The sequence below is a fragment of the Podarcis filfolensis genome (assembly GCF_964270895.1).
Source record: "Podarcis filfolensis genome assembly, chromosome: 1".
NCBI lineage: Eukaryota > Metazoa > Chordata > Lepidosauria > Squamata > Lacertidae > Podarcis > Podarcis filfolensis.
In genome coordinates, this window is record NC_139604.1 from 44,477,950 (window position 1) to 44,501,385 (window position 23,436).

Here is a 23,436-nt window from a genome sequence, read left to right on the forward strand (position 1 = left end):
TTTGGCCTTCTTTCAGAGACACATAGAAATTCCTCTTTAAGGAGGGCAGGGCCATACCAACATCTCCTTTGCAGTCTTGGAGTTGTGTTTATCCATAGCTTTCAAAATGTTTAGGCATGCAGCTGAGTCAATCTTTCACCTACTCACTATGTTAATGGTTTCAACCATTTTAGACATTTGAATGGTTTCCTAATTTGCTCCATATGTACCAACAGGAAGGCCGTCATATTGAAAGGAATCCAGAGACCCAAGAGACTTAGAATCTCAACTTATTCTTCCATTTCTGGGGTCAAAATAATGGTAATTCAAACCTGTGTTTTGATGCGCTGAACAAATGCCCAGCAAAACAAAGGGAGCATCTAATGCTGGGGATATGTTATAGGTTAAAATGCTTTTCAACATATGCCACAATATGCTAGGGTTTTAAATCTTTGTGTTATAAATAGGATTGTGTTACATTTTATTCCAGAAACTGATGACCCTCATTCAGTCTTGTGTGCTTACCCAGTGAAGGACTGTGTGATGAAGTTCACCTACATGGAACTCACCAGTGGAAAGACAAACATCACTGTTCTCAAGGAACCAGGTTTGTTATATCGTACATGCTTTGTGCTGTTTGTCCATACCACCGAGGCAAAAGTTTGGTTGTGGACTTGACTGGAGAATCCCTTAGAATATTTTGCTTCCTTTAACACCACTAAGGGTACAAGAGTTTGGATGTTGTCCCTAGATACTCTTTCCCTTTTCAGATGTGCAGAAAACACACGAGCAGTTTTGTGGGGCCACTTCCACAGCCATGCCATGCACAACAGCCAGGGCTGAAAGTGAGGGTTTAAATTGCTGCACCAGCCTGGAGATGGTGCAGTGATTGAGCCTGATGCTGAGGGATCCTAGGCTAGCTCAGCCTCCTGCCCCCCATATACCGTGTTTTGAGACCTTTCACTGGCTGCCCATAGAACTCCCTTGTGTCTGTATATTTCAAAGGGGCAGTTCTGCATTGCTCTGTTGAAGGCAGCCTGCAAGAGTCCAGCTTAGCTGGGAGGAGACAGCTGAGCACAAGAGGGGTTTGGATTGCTCTGCCCACTGATTCATTTTCACTATGGGGGGGAAAACTGCTTGTAGGTTAAGCCAGAAGAACAGATTCACATAGGGAGTGGTCCACAGAATACTAGTGAGAGGGGATGAAGCTTGATGGTCAGTAATCAGTGCCAGGCACATCTGGAGCACATCAGAAGGACCTTGTGTGATGGGATGATGAAGTCAACTTACCTCAGTGTTGCAAGCATTCTTGCCAGAAGAAACATCCGAGCCAATTGGAGCTTATTGGCTAGACCCAAATCCCCACCCTTATTTTTAAGTCTAACTATGACCAAAGTAAAAAAGAATCTAGATAAGCAATGGTATATAGCATGATAATCTAAAGCTCCTGATCTAAACAGCTCCAGACTTCGGGGAAAGAGTCCAATATTGGATTTAAAATTTTAAAAATTAATACTTTTTGTAGTTGAAAAGTTAGGCAGTATTGTGCCCTACCTTAGCTTTAGGGAATTGAATGCAGTTGCTGCCCTGGCCTTGGTCTCCTGTCAAATTAGCTGAGCTGTGAGCTTGAGGTGGGTGGGGCATCATTTTCAGATGGCATTCCTTTCTAGGCGACTTTGGGGCTGCATGCCAGTGGTGGACGGGGCAGAGCAATGGATGTAAATTTTATCTATGTAAAGTAGGCCAGTTTGTATACGCACCCGCATTCCCCTCTCTAGCTTCCACCTAGACAAGCAAGAGGCATTATCAGAGTTCAAGGACACATTCTGAGCCAGGCAAACACGCTCAAGGAGCGTGTGAAATAGAATGCGGCCTGGGAAGAGTGTGGCTGAGGAAAGGGTGAAACTTGGGAAGAGCCCAGGCTGAGGTTCCCCACCCGTTCTTAAAAATGCTATACATATGGAGCTGTCACATGCAGCAAGCAAAAAGACATGTGAAATTCCCCATCCAGTGACCTTATATGTGCACAGAAGTAGCCACTTGCTGGATTGGGGATTTATAAAAACTCAGCTGCTGCAACAATATATATGCTGCAAATGAATTAGCAGAGCTGATCATATGTTAATAGTTAACTGTTGTCTCTGAAATACTGCATCATAAATTCTGCTGTTGGTTCTGAACCTTTCAGGCTTGATAAATAACTGTACTTGAAAAGGCAAGTTCTGATGTTTACACTGGATTTAGATAGTGTCCTTATCAAGGATGATCAACGGGGTCCCTTTCTTTTCCTTGCCAGAGTGTAGCACTGCCCCTGATGCCATGATGATCTTACTGGCTGTGGTAGGCAGCATTGTGCTCCTGGGGATTGTCCTCTTGGCAATTTGGAAGCTGCTGGTCACTATTCATGACAGGCGGGAATTTGCCAGATTCCAAAGTGAGCGTTCCCGGGCAAGATATGAAATGGTAAGCATTCACTTCATGGGGGGGGGGGCCAGGAAAGAGCTGGAAAAGGGCTCAGTGCATAGGGGTGGGAAGAAATGTGCAAATGTGTACTGAGGACTACAGAGCAAGAAGGGAAAGTCTCGTTTTACTCTGTTCAGGGAAGGATTCATGGAGGCTGCTTGAGATCAGAATGGTGTGCAGGGAGGCAGAGGTGGCTCGGGTGGAGGGACGCAAACATGTGCAGCGGCTGTGTTGGTGGCAGTTGAAGAGCCGCAACGTACTGGCAGCTCAAATTGCCTTTGCCCAGGAAGGCAGGCTGTGGCTTTGCTCTTGGGGCAGTTGGTCACGCCATGAAGAAACAGACAGCCGACCCCAGCGGAAGAAGACACAAGGCAGACAGATGCAGGGAGCTTGAGAAGGTGCTTCTCAGGCTCCATGCGCTTGGCTGCCGCCTGCCTGCTTGGAAAGACAGTGTGGCTTCCTTGAGCTGGTCAGGTGAGGAGAGGCATCAGGGCTTGCTCAGTTTGGGGGGGGGGGGAGCTGCCTCCGCCTTCACACTGGAGGGCTCTTCTAGTCAGTCACTCCTGAAGCGACAAACCAGCTGGCCTCTGCCAGCCGCTCCCCCCCCCCATGGCAGAGGGACTCAGGAGTGTCAGTGGTTTCACCAGCGATATACTGCTAGGTGATGCCTCTATCGCAGTCTGCCTGTCATAGGCCTACACAACACTATTACAGACTTTAGGAGTGCAGGGGGAAAGAATAGCAAAATAACTTTAAGGGGAGGGGAAAACAATGGAGATTTTAGCAGAACTTGTATTTGGTTTTCATGTCCAGAGTTTAATCTCCCTGTAAATACACTGTTTATATCACTTCCTTTTTTTCTTTTTTGTAGGCTTCAAACCCTCTTTACCGAAAACCTATTTCCACCCATAGCTTAGATTTCACATTCAACAAGCTTAACAGGACCTATAATGGTACAGTTGATTGACACTATGCTTGAAGGTGGAAGAGAGAGTGGAATGCTTGACAATTGCTTGGCTTCCTCAGCGCTTCCCAAAAAGGAAGACTGAATCCTCTACAGTGGGACAGTATTCTAAACTTTGACTTGAATGTCAGGAGATGGCTTCTATTGCACATTGAGGACAAATGGGTAGCAGCCCATGTGCTCTGCAGATCTCTAACCCAAGCCCCGCTGATGTGCTCAGAATGTGTTGTCACTGACCTGGAGCTCTTGATGCCGCGGAAGCGCCAACCTATTGAACAATGTGCCATATAGCAGCTTCAGCCATATCTTGGTAGGAAAAAAACATGCAGGTCCATTTCATAGGGGTATTGTGTCACTGCTGGTTTTTAGGGGAGAAAAACTAGCACTGGAGAAGGTGGTGGAAGCATTGTTTTTTTAAAAAAAAAATATCCAGGTGTTAAACAGTTTTTAGAATAAATTTTTATATTAAAAAAATAAAAGCAATTGCAAATATGTGCTATGAGTATACATATTCCTTTGCTTCCATGATCAAGTTTTTTTATGAAAGAAGTGTTGCACTATATTTAAGGACTTTTTATCAGAATTTAAATTACTATAAACAAGGAAGACTGCTTGTTCAGCCCATCAGTTTTAGGTTAACCTGTACATTACAAACTGCTCAGTTATCTGAAATTCCACGTTACAGCAGTCACAGCACCTTTTAAGTAGCTGGAAATGTTTTGACTCCAAGCATGCTTATTTAGGATTAATTCCCACTGAACTTTACTTCCAGTACACATGCTTAGCATCTGGTTGTTAATCTTTTTAACCTGAATTTATCAGCCCCTATTTGCTCACTACGTGACCCATGGTGAAAATAAAATAAACCCAAGTGTGGACACTGTAATATTTGCATAATTCAACTAACCACAAAACTTAAGATACGTAATCTCTGTTTCTGTTCAATGTCACCGGTTTTGCATGCTGGCAAAGGAGACAACTAGAGGTCCTCTAAAGGCTGCTCACTAGTTCTCACTATATGACACGTTAGGTTTAACCTAATCTACTTTAACACTGAACAATAAAGATCTTTAAAGAAGCACAGTGTTAAATGTATTAAGATCAGGTTTCTAAATGCCTAGTTACAGAGAGGCAGCATATAAAGTACTTTTGTTTTATAAAGCTTACTGTTTGTTGGCAGTGACATTGCATTTCCTCTTCGCGAAGAAATCAGCCTTAATGCTGCGTCACCTTGTCCAAGAGGCAAAGTTGCTAGGTTCACTGTTCAATAATCTGTAATGAAGAGGTGTGGCAGCAGGCAAACAATTGGATGGGCTGAAAAGCAAAATCAAGTGAGTGGTGGGACCACTGCAGCCCAGGAAGGGAGAAATTTCATATTATTCCACGCAGTCAACATGTAGCAAAATGACAACTGCAAAGCACTTGGGGGAAGCCACTTGCACCTACTCCACTAAGTAATGACCATAGCATCACAGCAGCAGCTCAGGTTTAATATGACACGTATGAAAGGTCTTAAGCACACAAAGACCATTATCACAAATCCAAATATGAGTTTAATGAAGTGCTGCTTCAAGTTCTTGCAATGACTGGGGAAAGAACAGTGCTCAAAACATTTCGTGACTCTGCAATTATAAAAAATAAGGGTCTATACACTTCCCTTGTACATACAATAGTACTGCAAACATTGTCCAGTTTCAATATAGCAGGCAGCTGCAAATTGAATTTTGTTAGGACTTTAATGACAGTTTCTTAAACTTCCCAGTTAAACTATCACTCCCAACACCTACATGTGCAGTGTAGATACATCAAGTATGAATTTAAGGCAGTGGCGTAGCGTGGGTTGTCAGCACCCGGGGCAAGGCAAGTAATTTGCGCCCCCTAACCCATGGATTTGCGCCCCCTAACCCATGGATTTGCCCTAACCCCAGATGTTGCGCCCGGTGCGGCCGGCCCCCCCTGCACCCCCCACGCTACGCCACTGATTTAAGGCTACAACTTAACTCTAATTGTGTAGCCTAATGCCTGGAAGCATTTCTTGCTCCATTAGTTGAGCCTGCAAAACAAACCTCCAATTTCAAAAAAGAAAGAAGCTAATATTCTTGAGGATTAGAGTATATCTATTTCTTATGGTAATTTAAGAGACTATTGTATCACAGCCTCAGTGCAGAAGGCAACATAAATTAAATAAAAGGCTAGCCAAGCTACCACTGATTCTCTCATTCTGACCCTTACAGGTCACAAAATGCATTTGCCAGGAGAAAACCAAGTTATTTTCATTTCCTGCTGGAGCAGTAGGTGCAGACATAGACCAACAGCTGTTTAAGCTTGCTACAATGAACATAATTACTATCTGCTACCCAGCATCAAACTGTGTTTATTTAATATTTTTATACGCCACCTTTCCCTCAAGGCCTCTAAAGGCTTTATAATGGCAACATAACCAATAAGAAGAGAACAGCCCATGGCATGTAAAAATAGAACACTCATCAATCAAAGCCAGGATTGATGGAGGAATGAGAAGAGTTGTACAATTACCTGACACACTAGAACTTATTAACTTTCCATCTTAACCACATTAACTAATTCACTCACACAAATAAAGTTGTCTCTTACAAGTCATAGTGGCTGGACATAGTGGAAAAGCACTGTTTGGCTAATAGCAAAGAAAGGTTGCATATAACAGATTTACAGTGATAAAGGGCCACATTACAAAAGGCTGAAATTGTCCTTCACTGTTAAAATAAACTGGCTCCAGTTTCATCACAAAATAAAAGTGTAAAGCAGCCAAATTAAAGGTGGGGTGGAAACTTGAAGACAACAACAATTAGGTACTGCAAAGCACCTCATGCCACTTACATCTTCTGAATGAAATGGCCGTTGAACACTTCAACAGAGAATGGGACAGAACTACAGAATTTAAATGGCTATCAAGTGTTTGTGTTATTCCTATAATAATCTGTAATGAGCATTTCAATAACAGCCAGTTATGGAGAATCACTGTTATTGGGGTGGTTGGCTCAGTGCCTAGTATTGAATGAAGTAACAATCTCTGATGGATTTGGTTCTTCAACAAGTACTGCAAGCCAATAAATAACTGCAGAATGAATATTTTTGCCATCATTAAGCTACTGCATTTCCTTGGCACAGAAGTTTGCCAAGCAACCAGTCTAACAAGAAATATCACCTGATGACCACAACGCCAAAGACTGCATCAGCTTAAATGTATAAAAGTCAAATCCAGCCACTTAAAAAAACCACCCTTATTTTACAAAAAAAGATACAATTAAGAAATTCAAGTTGTTTTATAAACTAGCACAGGTTAGCACATCCAGCACCCGTCTCCCTGTAATTCATTCACTGCCTCAGCTAGGAATGCCTATGGTATATTATGCAAATGAGTTTTTTTAAAAAAACACACAAACAAATTGTGACCTAGTTCTCATGTTGCTAACATATGGAAGGAAGCCAGGGAATGTAAAATTAGAGATTATAGAACACATTAACCCTGGACACAGATTTCTTTACAGAGATGTGCCTGAATGAAAAGCATTGTTCTCTTGGCCGCTTCCAAAACCATGCCAATTAAGGCCAAGCACATACAAATAGTAATGTATGCTAACAATAAGTCCGATCTAAATGAAGGAGGTATGTGCAACAAAACAAAGGAGAACCAGCTACTATCATTTTGTCAAAACAGAACTCCCCTATTTTGTTTACTGAAGTGAAAACACAGTTCTTTTCTGTTAAATATCTACTACTTCAATTAAACAGCTCTTTATACTTGGGACAGCCTTGGACACTTCCCTCTCAATCATCTCCAACTATCACTTTTCAGGAGTATCTATTTTCTCTTCTCTGTTTTCTCACACCAACCCATATGAGTGATGCAGGCACATTTAAAAATGCTCTCTGCCTACCACTGCTCTAAGGAAATGTTAAAAGTATGGCTAGACCCATCAACTGTCTTATATCAACACAGATATTACACTGAATTCACAGACAATGGCAGAAAGGAGGTGTAACTCAAACAGATGGTAAGAGCAGTGCTGAGCCTACATGAACCTCCTAAAGATGGTTAGGAAAACAGTACATCTGCATTTGTCTATTCTGTTCCAAAGCAGCACAAATGACAAATATTTCGTACAGCAGACAACTGCTTTCACATTTATATTCCAGCAAAAATGGTTGCCAAGTCCTAAACAATAGGCACCATATTTTTCGCTCTATAAGACGCACCAGACCACAAGACGCACCTAGTTTTGGGAGGAGGAAAGCAAGAAAAAAAAATATCGTGAATCTCAGAAGCCAGAACAGCAAGAGGGATCGCTGCGCAGCGAAAGCAGCAATCCCTCTTGCTGTTCTGGCTTCTGGGATAGCAGTGCAGCCTGCATTCGCTCCATAAGATGCACACACATCTCCCCTTACTTTTTAGGAGGGAAAAAGTGAGTCTTATAGAGCAAAAAATACGGTAAGTTTAGTTTCTTAGTTCTCGGCAGTTATTGTGGAAAACCAAACAGTAATAAACAAGTCTATGTAAAGTAGGGTTGCCATATTTCAAACAGTGAAAATCCGGACAGAAAAGTTGTGCTTTTTCTGGCAAGATTGCAAAAAATTGACATTTTGCAGCTATTTTAAGGAAAAATTGGCCAAATTGGCATTGCCGACATGGGCTGCCATATGCCCAAATTTTCCCAGTTGGGTGATTTCTGCCCAGACACTGCTGACGAATGCGGTATTCCAAATATGTCTGGGAAATTCCGGGTGCATGGCAACCCTAAGTAAAGAAACGTTTGAAAAACACAAAGGGTTATAGCACCCTCTGGTGGCTTAAATTTTATACAATGACACAAATTTCTTTTTTTTTTTAGTCAAGATCTGTAGAATGCAAATGTTCACTAGAAGGGCTTGAAATTTACAAAAGCATATATTGACACCCAACTTTGTCTTGTCTGCAAGTGGAACATACTTCTGCTCACAGTGGAACTTGCCCTTCCTCTACTCCAGAGAGTTCGGGACATTTCATGGCAGATTTGCGGGGGCTCAGGGGGAGGAAGAGGATATCCATGCCACTGGGTATCATCCAGAGTATTTAATGTACAAAAAGACCTTCCCATTCTCATACCATTTAAACATAGCCTTTTTGAAGTTTACTTTATTGTTGTGACAACCACTGCATTTTACCAGTGAGGCAATTATTAGAGAAGCAAGGATCCTGAATGTGCTTTGAGGTAGCAGATCATTAATGGAATGCATCATCTCCACATAGTACACAAGCATATTAACATCTAAGGCACACAATTCCTGCACCTGAGCAAGATTTTGAAACATATTTCACATCATGATCTAAAGCACCGAATGCTGGATGGAGAAACTACTCTGTGGAAGAGGGCCTAGCGCCCTATCACACTCAGTCCTTACATTTTAACACAACTGAGAACAGCAACTAAGAACTTTAAACAAGTGCAAATGCAATGTGATCAGGATTTGCTCGGCTTCCTCTTTTCTCACAATCTTTATGGCTCTGTGGTTCGCAAAACCACTGGAGTTAAAAAAAAAAGCCCTTTAAAGTGTTTTTAAAAATGGGATAGCACACGACGCACAGCTGTATGAATTCAGAATCAAAATTTACAATTTCTGTACTGATTCTCAAATAACTTTATAGCAAAATTTTAACATACAACAACATTAGGCAAAATAACAACAAAGAATTACCTTCTCAATCCTTCCTGCTTCTAGAATTTGGCTTGCTTAATGAAACACAGCAGTTGTGCTATTTTTGTGCACTGACACCAATTCTCTGCAAGTAGCTTTCCCATGCTGCTTTTCTATAAGTCTCTGCTTCATCTGGGCGACTGGGCGCAGATAAGATACCACGGCCTACAATGATGATATCTGAACCTCTTTTACCAATCACTTCCTGAGGACTGAGGTACTTCTGCCCAAGATTATCACCTGCAATGGATCACAATCACAAATATGCCGTGTTATGCTTGCTCTCCAGGAGTTTCCTTCATAAAATGCTGGTGAGCTCCAAAAAGTGTTCCCCACTCTAACACTGGGTACAGATTTATCCTTATACACTGGTACCTCGGTTTAAGAACAATTTGGTTTACAAACTCTGCAAAACTGGAAATAGTGTCTTGGTTTGAGAACTTTACCTCCGTCTAAGAATGGAATCTGAATGGTGGAAGGGCACTGGCGGCAGGAGGCCTCATTGGGGAAAGCGCGCCTCAGTTTAAGAATGGTTTTGGTTTAAGAACGGACTTCCGGAACAAATTAAGTTCGTAAACCGAGGTACCACTGTATTATTAAAATGTTATTAAGTGTGCACAGGAAATAAGCATGCTCTAAAAGGATCTAACCAAGATGAAATAATCAACATCATCAGGTACTGCACATCAGAGCAAATAATAATAACCAAATACCACAAAATAACAGTTTTCTTAAAGGGTTATTAACACTGATTAAATATGAAACATAAAGCCTCACTGGCATATCCATGGCAAATATGCCTTGATATTTGCATATAATTTAAAGCATGGCAAGCTTGCATACAAAACAGCAGGGACTGGTTTGCAGCCAAGGCTATGTGTGCAGCAATCCACTCATACAGCAGGACTTCCCATTCCTCTCCCAACAGACCCTTAAGATCTGCCCTGGAGGGACCTCCAGCACCCTACAGTGTAGCTCGGGGCTACAGGGGAGAGTTCCACTGTGCAAGTGGAAACCTGCTGTACTATTATCAGAACCAAGTGACTGACACATGGAAACATATGTGAGAGATGCAATTTGTCTGATGTTACAAATTCTGAACTTGCATACAAGCACAGATAAGTAGGAAATTATTTCTAGTAACCTTAATGTCCAGTTACAGTTTTCAGTGAATGAAATAAGAAAATACTGGGCAGAGCATTATGAACATTTAGGGAACTTGTATATTGTATTTTATGATACTGTACTTATTTGGCTGCTTCTAGTGTGGAACAGTTAGTATGTTTTACTCCTACATTACAACTCTGTAAATCTGTTCATCATCTTCCCCACTCTCCTCACTGTAGTACTGTACATGAATTGGACAATTCTGAGAATTTGGATGTGATCTCTCACCCAAGGCTAGGGAATGCAGAACCAGACATACAAATCCAAAGGCAATCTCAATGTTAGGACAGGGAAGGGTATAATCTGAACAGGAACTACTGGGGACTTTGACTGCATTTTCACCCTCACCAGCATACAAACCAGAAATATTTACGAGTGTACCTTTGAATTATTTCAATTATTCTGGTATTTTCATAAATATTTTGTACCATCAAATAAAGTGCCACAGAAATGCTTACCTCCAGCTAGCATCTGAACACCAGGAGTTAGATGAAGAAATTCAGGTTTGTCAATAATTCTGGAGCCAGAAATAAATCCCAGAATAAAATCCGAGTGTTCCTCAGCCATTTTAACCTAAAGGAAAACAAATAAACAAGAGCAGTTAGAAAATGCTTTACACTCTTGCTCTAGAATGGAGGAACAAATACTAAACAAGGTGCTATTATGCAAGCACAAAGACTTGCAGCCTTAACAAAATCAAGACAACATGATAAAGAATTCACAATGGATACCATTATCTCATTAGCAAATGAGCATGCCAATCACAAACCTAACCTCCTTGCTTCCTTTGCCTCACCCCATTTCCCTCAGTTCCTACCCACACTCCCCCAAGAACTTTGTTTTTCATTTTTCAGCAGTGTAAACTCCCACTATTTTTCCTCAGACATTAATTTCACTGCAGTATTATGCTGCTACACTTCCATTCTGATCTATTCCAGAGAAAGCACCAGCAAATATTATTTTTGCTGGCTATGTCAAACTGGAGAAACTTATAGCAGCACATTAAAATCCAAGAAATGCTGCTTTTCAAAAGAGCTACCCCTTCCTCCCAGATGGTGTGTGTGTGTGTGTGGGAGATCTAGACCATTTAAGACATTTTGTTGAGATGAACGCTCCAACTTACCACAGCTTTTGTATAGTCACCAGTGGCCAGCGACCCTTCTGAGCTCATCTCACCGATCAAGAGACACCCTCTCTGTAAAGGATGCCCTATTTCTTTCAATCCCTTAACAACTCCAGGTCCAGGAACAGCATGAGCATTAACTATATCTGACCAGGATGCTATTTTGAAAATACCACCTGAAACATAAATAGACAATGTATCAGTTAAGCGTCTTTTTGGCAATCAGATAACTACTTAAGAGATTAACCAGGGATACCCTTTTCACAACTTTTATTACCACTGTAGAAATATTGTCCAGAGTCATATTTTCCACACCTATCAAGGTCATAACTACACAGTACGATCATGATATGGAATATCAATATTCTGTATTTGTTAGCACCCTGTAGGCTAGCCTCAGGCTTGGTTTCCTCAGTATTATTTTTCTCAATATAGCATACAATCTGAATAAAAGTCTGCTCAAAAGCAAGGCCCTTGAAGGCTTGAAAATAAAGAGCTAGTTTCAAGTCAGTGAAGGCCACACCAACATTTCAAATTAAGAGTACTAGGAACATATGCTGCCCTATAGAGATGTGCAACACATTATAGGTTGAAAAGAGGAAAGGGGTTAGTAGTTATGCCAAATTCACCTTCATACTGATGCTTCACAGTATTTCCAATGTCTGCAAACTTGCGATCTTCAAATATCAAGAATTCATGCTTATCTGCAAGTGCTCTCAACTCCTTGGCTATTTCTTGGGTGAAATCATCCAGAATATCAATGTGAGTCTTCAAGATACAGATGGAAGGGCCCAAAGTTGCAGCGAGCTGGAGCAATTCTTTGGAGTTAGTCACATCAGCAGAAAGACACAAATTAGACTGCTTTTTCTCCATCAGCCTGAGAAGTTGTGCAGCGAGGGGATGAGTGTCTGGCAGTTCAGCCCGAGCAGCAAAGCTCATTTCTTTGCACATTCTTTTCACGGGAGGAGTACCATTTTGCTCAGGTGGTTTAATAATATTCTCCTGGATGAATTTTTCTACTCTTGCCACCATCTCAGGAGAAACTTTTTCTTGCTGCTCAAGGATCTTGAGAATTTTAGATAAGGTGCATACAGAGTGTAGGCGTATGCCGTGCTTCTCCAACAGGGCTTCCCCTCCTTGCTCTCTGTCCAAAAGCACTATAGCATCTGTAACCTTCAACCCCTCTTTCCGAAGGGTCTCTGCCGTCTCCAGAACACTTGAACCAGTGGTAACTACATCTTCAATGATCAGACAAGTTTCTCCTGAGTTTATTGTCCCCTCCACAAGACGTTTGGTACCTTTTGAAGCAAAAAAGGGCATTTTTCATTAACCTACCAATACAAAAAAACCAACCTTGCCAGCTCAACTGAAAATATTGCTACTACAGTGGTACCTCGAGTTACAAACGCCTCATGTTACAAACTCCGCTAACCTGGAAGAGTTACCTCGAGTTGAGAACTTTGCCCCAGTATGAGAATGGAAATCGCGTGCTGGCAGCGCAGCGCAGCAGCAGCAAGAGGCCCCATTAGCGAAAGCACGCCTCTAGTTAAGAACAGTTTCAGGTTAAGAACAGACCTCCGGAACAAATTAAGTTCGTAACTAGAGGTACCACTGTACTATTAAAAATAACAGGTGCACTACACCAGTTAATAAAAGCTTGTGGTTAATACTTCTGCACTAAGGCTCCTAAATCACAGGCGTGTTATGTACATCAAATCATTACCTTTCTAGATATGCTAAAACAACAAACTGTATATACACTACCGAGGAAGTTGGAAACTTTATTTATTATTAACATTTTTGCTGTCTTGAATATTCATTGCTTATAATGCCAATATTATGATCTAGGTAAATTTGATTCTTTTTACCATAGTCTTTAGCTTCTTTTCGCCGTATAAGCATTGGGATCTGGTTGGTTGAGCAGATGATTGTAGCCAGGGGCAAAGCCGTGTATGGGACCCCGCACACAGTGTCATACTTGATTGCAGCATCCTTTGCTGTTTGAAAAAGGAAACCTGCTACCTGAAAGAAATTGTTATAAATATAAAATAGGTTCTACCATTATAACCAAACATTAATACATTGTCAATAAAATAAGGAAAGTCCACAAAGAATCACCAAAAAGAGAAACCATAAGCACCAAAGATCATATGGATTTCGTTTCTTCACATGATGCTTACTTCATCCCCTAAGTATGCTTGTGTTCTTTGCATTTAGGTTGAAGAGCAACAAGCAGTGATAGCTTATTTATTTCCTTGGAAGAATCATGTATTTGTGTGATCTCTGTTGCACTAGTGGGAATCCTTGTGTTGGGTTCCACTAGCCCAACTATTTGGTTGAATATGGCACAAATGATCAGCTATGCTATTGAGTTCTGAGAAGGGTATCCTTTGCAACAATGCTGACAAGACAGATCAATGTTCTTATCACTTTGTGCCCTTCTTCCATCCATATCCCTCTACCTCACCTTCCACTACAGACAATTATGCATGAGGGAAAAACCCACCCCAACATGGTTCCAGGAGTACTACTAGCTGGCAGGATTGCATCATCTTTGACAGCCGCCCGCTTCCCCAGCAACTAGATGACCCTCGTGGTCCCTTTCTGACTCTTCTAACACTCTTGCCATGTTTGTTTGCTTGTTTAAAAGAGGCTTTCCCTTTTTCAAGTATTTTAACTTTATACCATAACATATTATACATCAATATTTTTAACCATTTATCAATACCTTTTTTACATAATCTTACTAACTTTTGTCACTAATTACCACTTATTACCAATCCAGGCATTTTTAACATTCATTAATTTTGTAGTATTTCTGAAGATAGTCTTTAAATTTCTTCCAGTCCTCTTCCACCAACTCTTCTCCCAGGTCTCGGATTCTGCCAGTCATTTCCGCTAATTCCATATAGTCCATCAGCTTCATCTGCCACTCTTCCAGGGTGGGTAACTCTTGTGTCTTCCAATACTTTGCGATAAGAATTCTTGCTGCTGTAGTTGCATACATAAAGAAAGTTCTGTCCTTCTTTGGCACCAATTGGCCGACCATGCCTAAGAGAAAGGCCTCTGGCTTCTTAAGAAATGTATATTTAAATATTTTTTTCATTTCGTTATAAATCATCTCCCAGAAAGCCTTAATCTTTGGGCATGTCCACCAAAGGTGAAAGAATGTTCCTTCATTTTCTTTACACTTCCAACATTTATTGTCGGGCAAATGATAGATTTTTGCAAGCTTGACTGGTGTCATGTACCACCTGTATATCATTTTCATAATATTCTCTCTTAGGGTAAGAATTTGCTGAATTAAATTTTTATATGGGAATACAAAAGTGGGGAGGCGTGAGGAGGTCAAGAACATAAGTATATGAATTTGAGATTATTGGGAATAATGGATTTGCTTTTATTTTTGTGTTTTTTGTTTAATTTAACTTTTTTTTAATTAATTGTGATTCTTTCTTTTGTATCTCTGTGTGTTTTGTTTTTTCTGTAATGTATGGCTTTTTATTTTGAGAATTTCTATCCTTCCTTTTTGTAAAATCTTAATAAAAATTTATTTAAAAAAAATAAAAAAAATAAAAGAGGCTTTCCAAATCTCCAGGCATGGCTGGCCTCCAACTCCCCTCAGTCCCAGTCAACATGGTTAGGGCGGGAGGTGATGACAGCTGTTGTCCATTAGCATCGAGAGCACTAAATTAGAAGAGGCATTAAAGCGTTTTTGTCCTGCTGAAAAGGCTCACAGAGAAGCTGACATAAATTCGATAGCAGCAAGCTGCCCCCCCCCCCGCTTGCACCCTTGTAAACCCTTTTCCCCCAAGAGGAGGGGGGGAAACAAGGAGAGGAGAGGCAAACCGGCAAACCCCAGTCAGGAGCAGCGGTGCTTATAATGACCACCAGCTGCAATAGAAACGTGAGGCGCTGGTCTCTCGGCCTCCCTCCTCCAACTGCCTCGGGCCCGCCTTCCTCCCTCACGCGCGACCCGTGCCCGCCCGCGCGCCCGTGGGGCTCACCTTGTTGAGCAGGGCCGGGTGCGACACGATGACACGCAGGTCGACATAGGCCGGGGAGACGAGGCCGCTCTTGAGCACGAACTCGCCGAAGCGCACCGCCTGCACGCCGTATAGCTCCGAGGCTAACGCTTCCATCCTTCGAGGCTCTCGCGCGCACGTACGGAGAACAGCTCGCGCCGGGTCAGTCGCCGAGTAATGACGCAAGGGAAGGCGGGGTGGGGCGGGGCAACCCTCCTCCGTCGCTAGGAAACCGGGCGATTCCTTACGGGGCGCCACGTGCACATGCGCGCTAGGGCTGACTACTCTCGTTACCCAAGGGTACCTACTACTGTATTAGTGGCACCTGGCTTTCTCTTGCATCCTGGCCGGCGCTATTTGCTTGGAGAGAAGGGGGTGCAATTGGTACCGGAGGAGGAGTGAAGGTTGTATATGCTCCGCTCCTAGGAGCGGAGAAGGCAGGGAGGCTTGTTTTGCAGTTGCTTGTGCTACTACTACACGGGTATTCTGGTGCACGTGTGTCCGGGTGAACGCGTGTGGACATCACCTAGCGGACACTGGTGTGGAGGCACAAAGCGGCGAGCCCACCCCCCACCCCGGTCTCCAGAATAGAGCTGCCCAGGAGAGGAGAGATGGGCGTAGACAGGATTTATGTTGGGGGGCAGGACTTTTGTTGGGGGGGGGGTAGGACCGACGTGATTGGTCAGTTTGTTATTTCTGTTGTTTTACTTGATCTAGGGAGGCAGCTGCCCCCCTTAGCTACGCCCATGCCTTGGAGCGTTTGAGGGGGAAAGCGGTGAGTACATTTAATTTAGGGGAGTTCGAGAAGAGGGGGCGCCGCCTGTGCGTCCTAAAGCCGAATAAAAACTCCATCGCCAAAGGAAAAATCCCTCGGAGTGCAGCACTAGAATGGATGGAGGGACGACGACGACGACGACACTGGAAGCAACATCTGCGTCGGAAGAATACTGAATAGGGTCCATTTTGAAAGAGAAGCTTCGGGCTTCTCAGGGATGGATAACTTTTTAAAGAAAGGACTACAGGTTTTCCCGACTACAGGTTTTCCCGATTGAGATGTGTTTCGAACTTTTGTGCAAATAAGGACCTGGGAGCATGGTCGTAGCCAGGAATTATTGGGGAAGGGGGCAGAACCGAGTTATCTGTGACGCAATTGGTTAGTTCAGTTCAGTTATTTTTATTTATTTATTTTCAGCCGCACCCCCCTGGGAGCCAATAATCACCTGCAGGGTCGTATAGCACGTTCGGGTTTACTCGCTTCGTAAGAACTCGGGCATTGCTCACATTAAGAACGTCCTCTGTTGTGGACGTTTAATCTTTAGTCTCTGCTAAAAGTTCGGGGTCACACACCACCACCTTTAGCAGTGAGTAACCTGATCAACATAGACCAGTGGAAATTGAACAGTTTTGGTGTGCGTCCTGTAGCAAAATTTGTATTTTTTTTAAAAGGTAGTGTTAGCAATGTCAAAATCGAATTTGCCCGAACACAGTAGAGCTAATCAATTCTCATTATTTCAAGGTTCATATTACAGTCTTAAAGCACATATGTCAGAAATCATAAATCCTATTTTTAAGGGGGGGAAAGTAGTATAGATAACAGACTTTCATTAAGCACATACACCCCTTTCAGTTGTATCTAATGGCTTTACATGGCAGGCAGCTCTCACAATTTCTTCTCCTGTTTTCTTCCCCCATATAAGTCAAAATAAAAGCTTGTCTTTATAATATCCGTCTTAATTGATTTTATCAGCAGAATTGCTTTTATATTAAAAAAAAATCCCATACTTGAATCTTTTGTATATTGTATTTATAAGGAAGGCAATAGCCTAAAATGTAGATTTTATCATCTGTAGATAACATATATATTTATATATACTGCAGAAGAGTAAGAACATGTGACAGCAGGAAATCACTTTACAACATTACACATGAAGAATCAGAAGTATAAATAAAATATTTACAAAATGTTTTAGAAAACACATATGCATACAAAACAAAATCAATAATAAAATAATGAGATAACACTTAAGGCAGACCAGCAAAAGACTGAAAATGATTAAGGCTGTGGAATTCGTTTGCACCTTGAAATTTTTTAAGCTCTTAATACAATCCCTACCACCACCACCACAGAAATGATTGTTGCAAATATTTTTTAAAGTGTTATTTTTTGTAGTCTGCTGTGCCCTTTACATGTCTGACCTTAGTAGTATACTGTTGAAGTGACATGCTAGCAAAAGCAGACTCAGTGGTTTGACAGAAAGATGCAAAAGCACCAGCACTGAAAAAGAGAGCATAAGGATAAGATATGGCTTAAGTAGAACAGATGTTTGTTACTACTAGCTTCAGAGTATAAGCTGAGAAATTACAGAATCCTGGCCTGTTAACAGTCACTAGTATAACGATTCTAGAAGCAGTTTGATATTGGACAGTAATTGTATAACCAGCTTGGGGAGCCAAAAAAAAAGGGATCTGACATTTATTCTCTTAGGAAAGCACCATTTTCTGATGTGTCAGTCCATAAACAATCAGCTTTGGGGAGAAACCAGAGCCCTGTGGAGGATTTTCTTCTACAAATGGATAGGAAAGATGTCTTCCATGCAATGGCACACAGATATTCATCTGAGAACTAAGTTGTGTCTAGCAATTCCTAGTTACAATCCAATGGTCCCAAACCGTGGCTAGTCACACTTTGTTGCATACAACTACCGGCTGCAGATGACATATCCAACAAAATCAGCAGAGGATGAAGGGCACACATGAACACAGAGATATGCAGCCAGTCTTAAGTTGCTTTGTTACAAAAGATTAAAAGCAAGATTCCAGGAATTGTCACACATAATGCCTAAATGACCTTTGTGCCTCTTGGTTGTTATTGATGTTGCTGCAGAAGGTAAGACATCAACGGTATTCTGGTTCAATGTAGATTTTACATTCACATTACAAAGCCCTTTGAAGCAAAAACTGCTTTATGCCTGAGAAAACAACTCTCAAGACTTCATGATAAAACAGCAGTCAGTCCTTGTCTTAAATCCTGCCTATTTGCTTGCCACAGATTCAGGTATTTTTCCCCCCATAGGTGATTATTCCATAGGGATTTAAATGTACCATAGAGGTTTGTTCTTCAAGGATGCTTAAGTAATCTCTTTTGCATTCCCCCAGAATCACAAATAAAAGAACCAAAAGTAGGTACACATTTTGACAGTCACTCTTCCACGTATATGTAGAAGAACAGAACTAGAAAGTAGGTAGGCATTTTTACTGCAGCTAGAAAGAACAAGGAGATGTGGCAAAGATCCACATCTGTTTCTTTTATCATATCTAAAAGTTGTGATGCTTTACTGAGGTTGGCCTTGGTTCCAGTGAAGTGATCCATGACATGCAGTCTGGTCTCACTATGTTACGTATGTTTATTCAGAAGCAGCGCTGGCTCAATTGTTATCGTGTAACGTGAAGAAGCCGCCTTGAGCAGATGCTGAAAGGCTGGAAACAGAACTGTTTGTGTTGCATGGCCTGTAATGCATCCCTGAACTAGCTCACGGCACTCAGGTGCAGTGGAGGATGCTGCCCCATCAACAGAGCTAAAGTCTCCTTGGCTTTTGTACATAGAATGGGGAAAGACACCATCTTGTCCCTTTGCCTCTGACATCAACATGTTTTGGGCTGCCCATGCTCGGAAGGAAGTACCCACTGTGTTAGCGGAACTAGCTTTCCATTAAGTATGCATAGGATTGTAGCTAGCCTAGGTCACACTGAGTTGTGACTAATATCTTCCATTGATTACAGTGGGATTCTGCCATTGGTAACTTGGGCTGGATCTTGGCCATTGTTTATACCTGAGCCGATATGCTCCGCCTCTGGATGATTGTCAGTGCCTTGAGGAAATTGTAGCGACTAAAAGGAACCTCAAGAGTTGATCCTATCCCCACATTCCTTATTATAACAGTGGGTTAGATGATCACTGCATTGATGTTCATAGTATAACAAACCTCTTGATTAAAAAATAGCAGGGGAAAAACACTTCATTGAAAAGTTAAAGGACATCAGCTTCTTTCCCTATGAAAAGGCCTTCTGCTTTGTTGAACCACATTTTCTAGCCAGAAAATCTAAGTCAAGTACCTTTCTCCTTTTCTGTACTGATTTGTTGGCTTGTTTCTTGGTTCACCAGACATCAGTGTGTTCACCACCTTTCTTATTACTCTCACTGTAGCAAGAACATTTACAGCTCCTGATTTGATCTGTTTGGGGTTTTGGGCAAGAGAAAGGAGAAAACAGTAAAATACTCCAGGTTAATATAATATGTCAGGTGCCACTGAGAGGCTACAGAACCCTTGTCACTTGGCTACCAGGTTGCCTAATCCTGACAGCTACTTAGGACACAAGTGACTAAAAGATGTGCCAGAACCATTAGTATATTGTGTTCAACAAATGGATGCCAACTGAACAGGCAAAATGAGAGAGCTCACCATGCCTTTGATTATTACTAGGTCCATTGCCACATTGCAGAGTTTATAGAAGATTAGTTGGTGGGATAGAGGAAAAAGTTAACTATGAATTGCTGATTGATTTCTAAATGATTAGGATATAGTCAGTCACTGTCTTGGCACTAAATTCCTCTTGGTGTGAAAAGCTGGACTAGTTCTTACAATATTAATTTGAGATAACTGCAATTTGGAACTATTCAAAAGCTTCTTAGTTTGAAAATACTTTGATGATTTATAAGGGGCTATTAAGTTAGTGGCGTGTTTAGTGCACAATAATGGACCATTACAATGACTTTTTATATTAATAGTCTTTTTTGAATTGTTATTTAACACCAGAGTTTGGGATGGAACAAATATGCTAGCATAGAAGTTAGGATTCTGGAGCTAGGAAGAGAGATGCATGTGTACAAATATGCAGTAAACTACCAGTCTCACACATCAAGACTAATTTTGAAGCAATAATTGTAAGGATGGACCCACTATGTTTACCACACTTTGGCCAACTTTGGATTGATTTCACAACTGATCAACTTTTAAAACTGAAAAAGGAATAAGATTCCTTTTCATTTTACAGACTATATGAGAATTCAACAAACATTCTGCAATAGAAAAAGTCTTTGACATCTAGTTTACAGATAACAGTAATTATTGTAACATAGCCTTTTCTCAACACACAGGTTTCACAAAAAAGTCTGTACAAGAGCTATAAAAATTTACTTTAAAAAATGTCTCATTGTGCTTCATCAAAACATTTTTTGTTCCAGTGAATTTACCATCTTAGCCGTAGCACATTGCTACTTTACAGTATGTTAGCTTTGAACATGTGAATGCTGGAGAATCCAAAGGACTTTTGACAAAGGTATACTATGATCCTGACCAATACGGCATACCTAAGTCACTTTACAGGCAAAGCTGACATTATGATAGCACAAGGGCCATAAAAAAACAATTCTGCCACAAGGTTAATTCTTATTGAAGACAAGTGGAATTCTCCTAGTGAAACAGAGCTTCATTAGCAACTATTTCTGCAAAATCTCGAATCCAGTCCAGTGTTGTTGTTTCAGGAAATGCTGACTGTGGAGGGTCAGCCTAGTTTTATTTCTTTACTTTCCGTTGCCTTTCAAATACATGAGTTATAGTTTAATAAGATCAGCAAGGGTGTCCAGGTCTTTTAGAAGGCTGCCTTTCAAAAGTAAGGCAATGGTGTTTTGGTTACCATTTTCAAATGATGTATTTTTCTAAAATATTCTTCTGTATTTGACATGACTTCATCATTGCAAGATAAGCCACGCGAGGAGTTGCATATGCAACATCTGAAAGCCTCTAGTTCTAACCAGTTAGATAATGCAACTGCTGGAAAAGTACATACACTTTCTTTGACATCACATCAACTAGAATACTTTACACAGACATAAAGAGAGAGATTCCACCTTCTCTCTTTTCACACGCCATGGTGCTTCAGTGTCAAATCAAGGTACTTGTATTGCATTATATTCCTGGGTTCATCCTGCTCATTATGAAACTCTTAACATTGGGAATCGGCCGCACATCAAACTGGTGTTTGCGGCGTTCAATGAAGCTGGATAGGCGTGAGGTATCCAGTGGGATTTTGGAATAGCTGCCGTTGTGAAACTGCAGCCAAGGGTGCTGCAGACAAGTGGCTGCTGTTGGCCTCCTCCTGAAGTCTTCCTGAAGGATGACAGTGATGAAGTCTCTGGCAGCATGGCTTACATCACAGAAGTACTCATTGGGAAAGCTGAAGTCCACTCGGCACACATTGATGCAAGTCTCCTCCCTGCTTTCATCCAGAAAGGGGGACACACCACTCAGCATGACATAGGTGAGCACACCCAGGCTCCAAATATCTGTGCCCAGTGAAACAGGAGCACCTTGGATAACTTCTGGAGCAGCAAATTCAGGGTTTCCAAGGAGATGATGAACATGGTAATGGCCAGTGATTTGAACAGCATCTTCCAGGTCTATTAGCTTAACGCGAGGCACTGGGATCCGCAAGTCAATGAGCAAATTTTCTGGCTGTGGAGAGCAAGGATAAAAAAAGGTTCCATTGTTCATTGCTTTTGTATTATAAATCAGTTTAAGCCAACATTTATCACATTTACAGCCTGCCTGCCTTCCACCACAGAACCCAGGACAGTGTATATGTGGTTCCTGTGGTCCTTCAGATCATACATTCTTTTGCTTTTTAAGGAAAAAAATGTACCAACAATGTATGTGCTGGCACTTCTTCAGAACACACGTATGTCCCAAGTGAAGTACTATAAGTATTTGCTCAGCTAGTTTGGAGGCTTTACATTTTGATACTTACAGAGCTTTTCAGTGAATTTTCAGTGAATATTTGCTCAGAAGTAAGTTCCACTGTATTCAACAGGCCTTACTTTCATGTATAGAGGATTGCAGCTTTAATTATAATATTAGATTGACCACCCAGCAAAGCACCATGCACAATGCACAAACTTGAGTGAAAGGTTTCAATGGATACCAGCTGAAGGATAGAGACATTTTGAAACTTGTCTACATTGGAGTACAATGATGTTTAAAACAAAAGGCACTACAGGAGGCCAGCCTATAAGATGTACAGGCCACAACTGCCCACTAGGTAGAGGTGGGTGAATGGGAAGCATCATGTACAACCTTACAGAAAATATTTTACATCTTAGATTTATGCAGATATAAGTTCATGTCTGAGTAGTAGTTTGAGAAAAAACCTAGTTAAGCAGAAAAGGCAACAAAACTGCTATAAGCCAACACTGTGTATGTTTTGAGTTGCAGTGCAGACATGTGGACAGTCTGGTTACTCAGGCCATTTCACTAAAAAACAAGAATAAGCCTCTGTTGCACTGCTTATTCCATGTGCATATGTTGCTGAAGTATCCATCTTTCACAACATTCTGAGCCAGTCTAAGGAAGGATTTAAGCTTCATGTAAGCAACATATAAATTAGCTTTATGTTTACATCTCTATCAAGGTATAAGCAAAGTTATGTGGACAAATGAAATGAGATCTCATCATCCCCCTCCACACACACACCCCAATTGCACATTTTTCAACAAGGAGCTTTTGTGCAAAAGGAAGGAAAGAACTGGCATGTTGGATCTTTGTGGGAAAACATTGAAGATGTATGTGAGTTATACACAGTTCTTTTTTTCTGAGGGGACGCAGGGGTATGCATACCCCTAAACATTTTGTGAGGTTTTGTACTTTACTGTATTTATTTTTCCCAATTTGAACTTTAAAATGGTGATTTTCTTGAGTCAAAATGAGAGTACCCCTAAAGGTTATTTTAAAGAAAAAAAGCACTGGTTATGTGTCATTTGTTAATGACAAGATATTAAAACAGAAAAAATGACATCCTGTAAGTGAATTCTCAGAACTGCTTGGAATTTTTTTTGAAATTTGGACCAGGTGCCTTCATCACAAATATGGCTATAAAGAAGTAGTTGAAAGAAGGACAGATTAGTGACACAAAGCAGGTACTTTAAAGTGTTTTCATTATAGGTAGATTGT

General features: G+C 41.3%; 3 protein-coding genes and 1 long non-coding RNA gene across 27 annotated transcripts in view; 2 read left to right on the forward strand and 2 right to left on the reverse strand.

The window, feature by feature from the left end:
- ITGB5 (integrin subunit beta 5) overlaps positions 1–3,898 on the forward strand; it is a 77,486-nt gene extending 73,588 nt beyond the window's left edge. For both annotated transcript variants that reach the window (XM_083584906.1, XM_083584905.1), the window contains exons 13-15: positions 470–586; positions 2,276–2,442; positions 3,314–3,898. In XM_083584906.1, coding sequence (XP_083441032.1) covers positions 470–586; positions 2,276–2,442; positions 3,314–3,409 — 380 coding nt within the window. In that variant the 3' untranslated portion in view covers positions 3,410–3,898. The remainder of the gene's footprint in view (positions 1–469; positions 587–2,275; positions 2,443–3,313) is intronic.
- The window catches only part of UMPS (uridine monophosphate synthetase), a 55,967-nt gene extending 40,268 nt beyond the window's left edge, over positions 1–15,699 (reverse strand). Inside the window, exons 1-7 of one of the 4 annotated variants that reach the window (XR_014541497.1) lie at positions 15,416–15,599; positions 13,277–13,430; positions 12,038–12,706; positions 11,409–11,584; positions 10,744–10,858; positions 9,119–9,358; positions 3,219–4,720 (exon numbers count right to left, since the gene is read on the reverse strand). Coding sequence is in view for 2 of the 4 variants with exons in the window: in XM_083585693.1 (XP_083441819.1) it covers positions 9,177–9,358; positions 10,744–10,858; positions 11,409–11,584; positions 12,038–12,706; positions 13,277–13,430; positions 15,416–15,550 (1,431 nt within the window). In the remaining 2 variants the exon portion in view is untranslated. Of the gene's footprint in view, positions 1–3,218; positions 4,721–8,528; positions 9,359–10,743; positions 10,859–11,408; positions 11,585–12,037; positions 12,707–13,276; positions 13,431–15,257; positions 15,280–15,415 lie in introns of those variants that run through there. The other 3 variants (XR_014541496.1, XM_083585693.1, XM_083585694.1) reach the window with 3 other exon arrangements.
- On the forward strand, positions 4,728–6,672 carry LOC310749392. The gene is made up of 2 exons (XR_014541599.1): positions 4,728–5,228; positions 5,395–6,672. It is a non-coding gene; the product is annotated as an uncharacterized lncRNA (long non-coding RNA).
- Positions 15,700–17,222: 1,523 nt separating the features above from the next.
- KALRN (kalirin RhoGEF kinase) overlaps positions 17,223–23,436 on the reverse strand; it is a 512,792-nt gene continuing 506,578 nt past the window's right edge. For all 20 annotated transcript variants that reach the window (XM_083583660.1, XM_083583665.1, XM_083583675.1 and 17 more), the window contains one exon: positions 17,223–21,945. In XM_083583660.1, the coding sequence (XP_083439786.1) occupies positions 21,400–21,945 (546 nt within the window). In that variant the 3' untranslated portion in view covers positions 17,223–21,399. The remainder of the gene's footprint in view (positions 21,946–23,436) is intronic.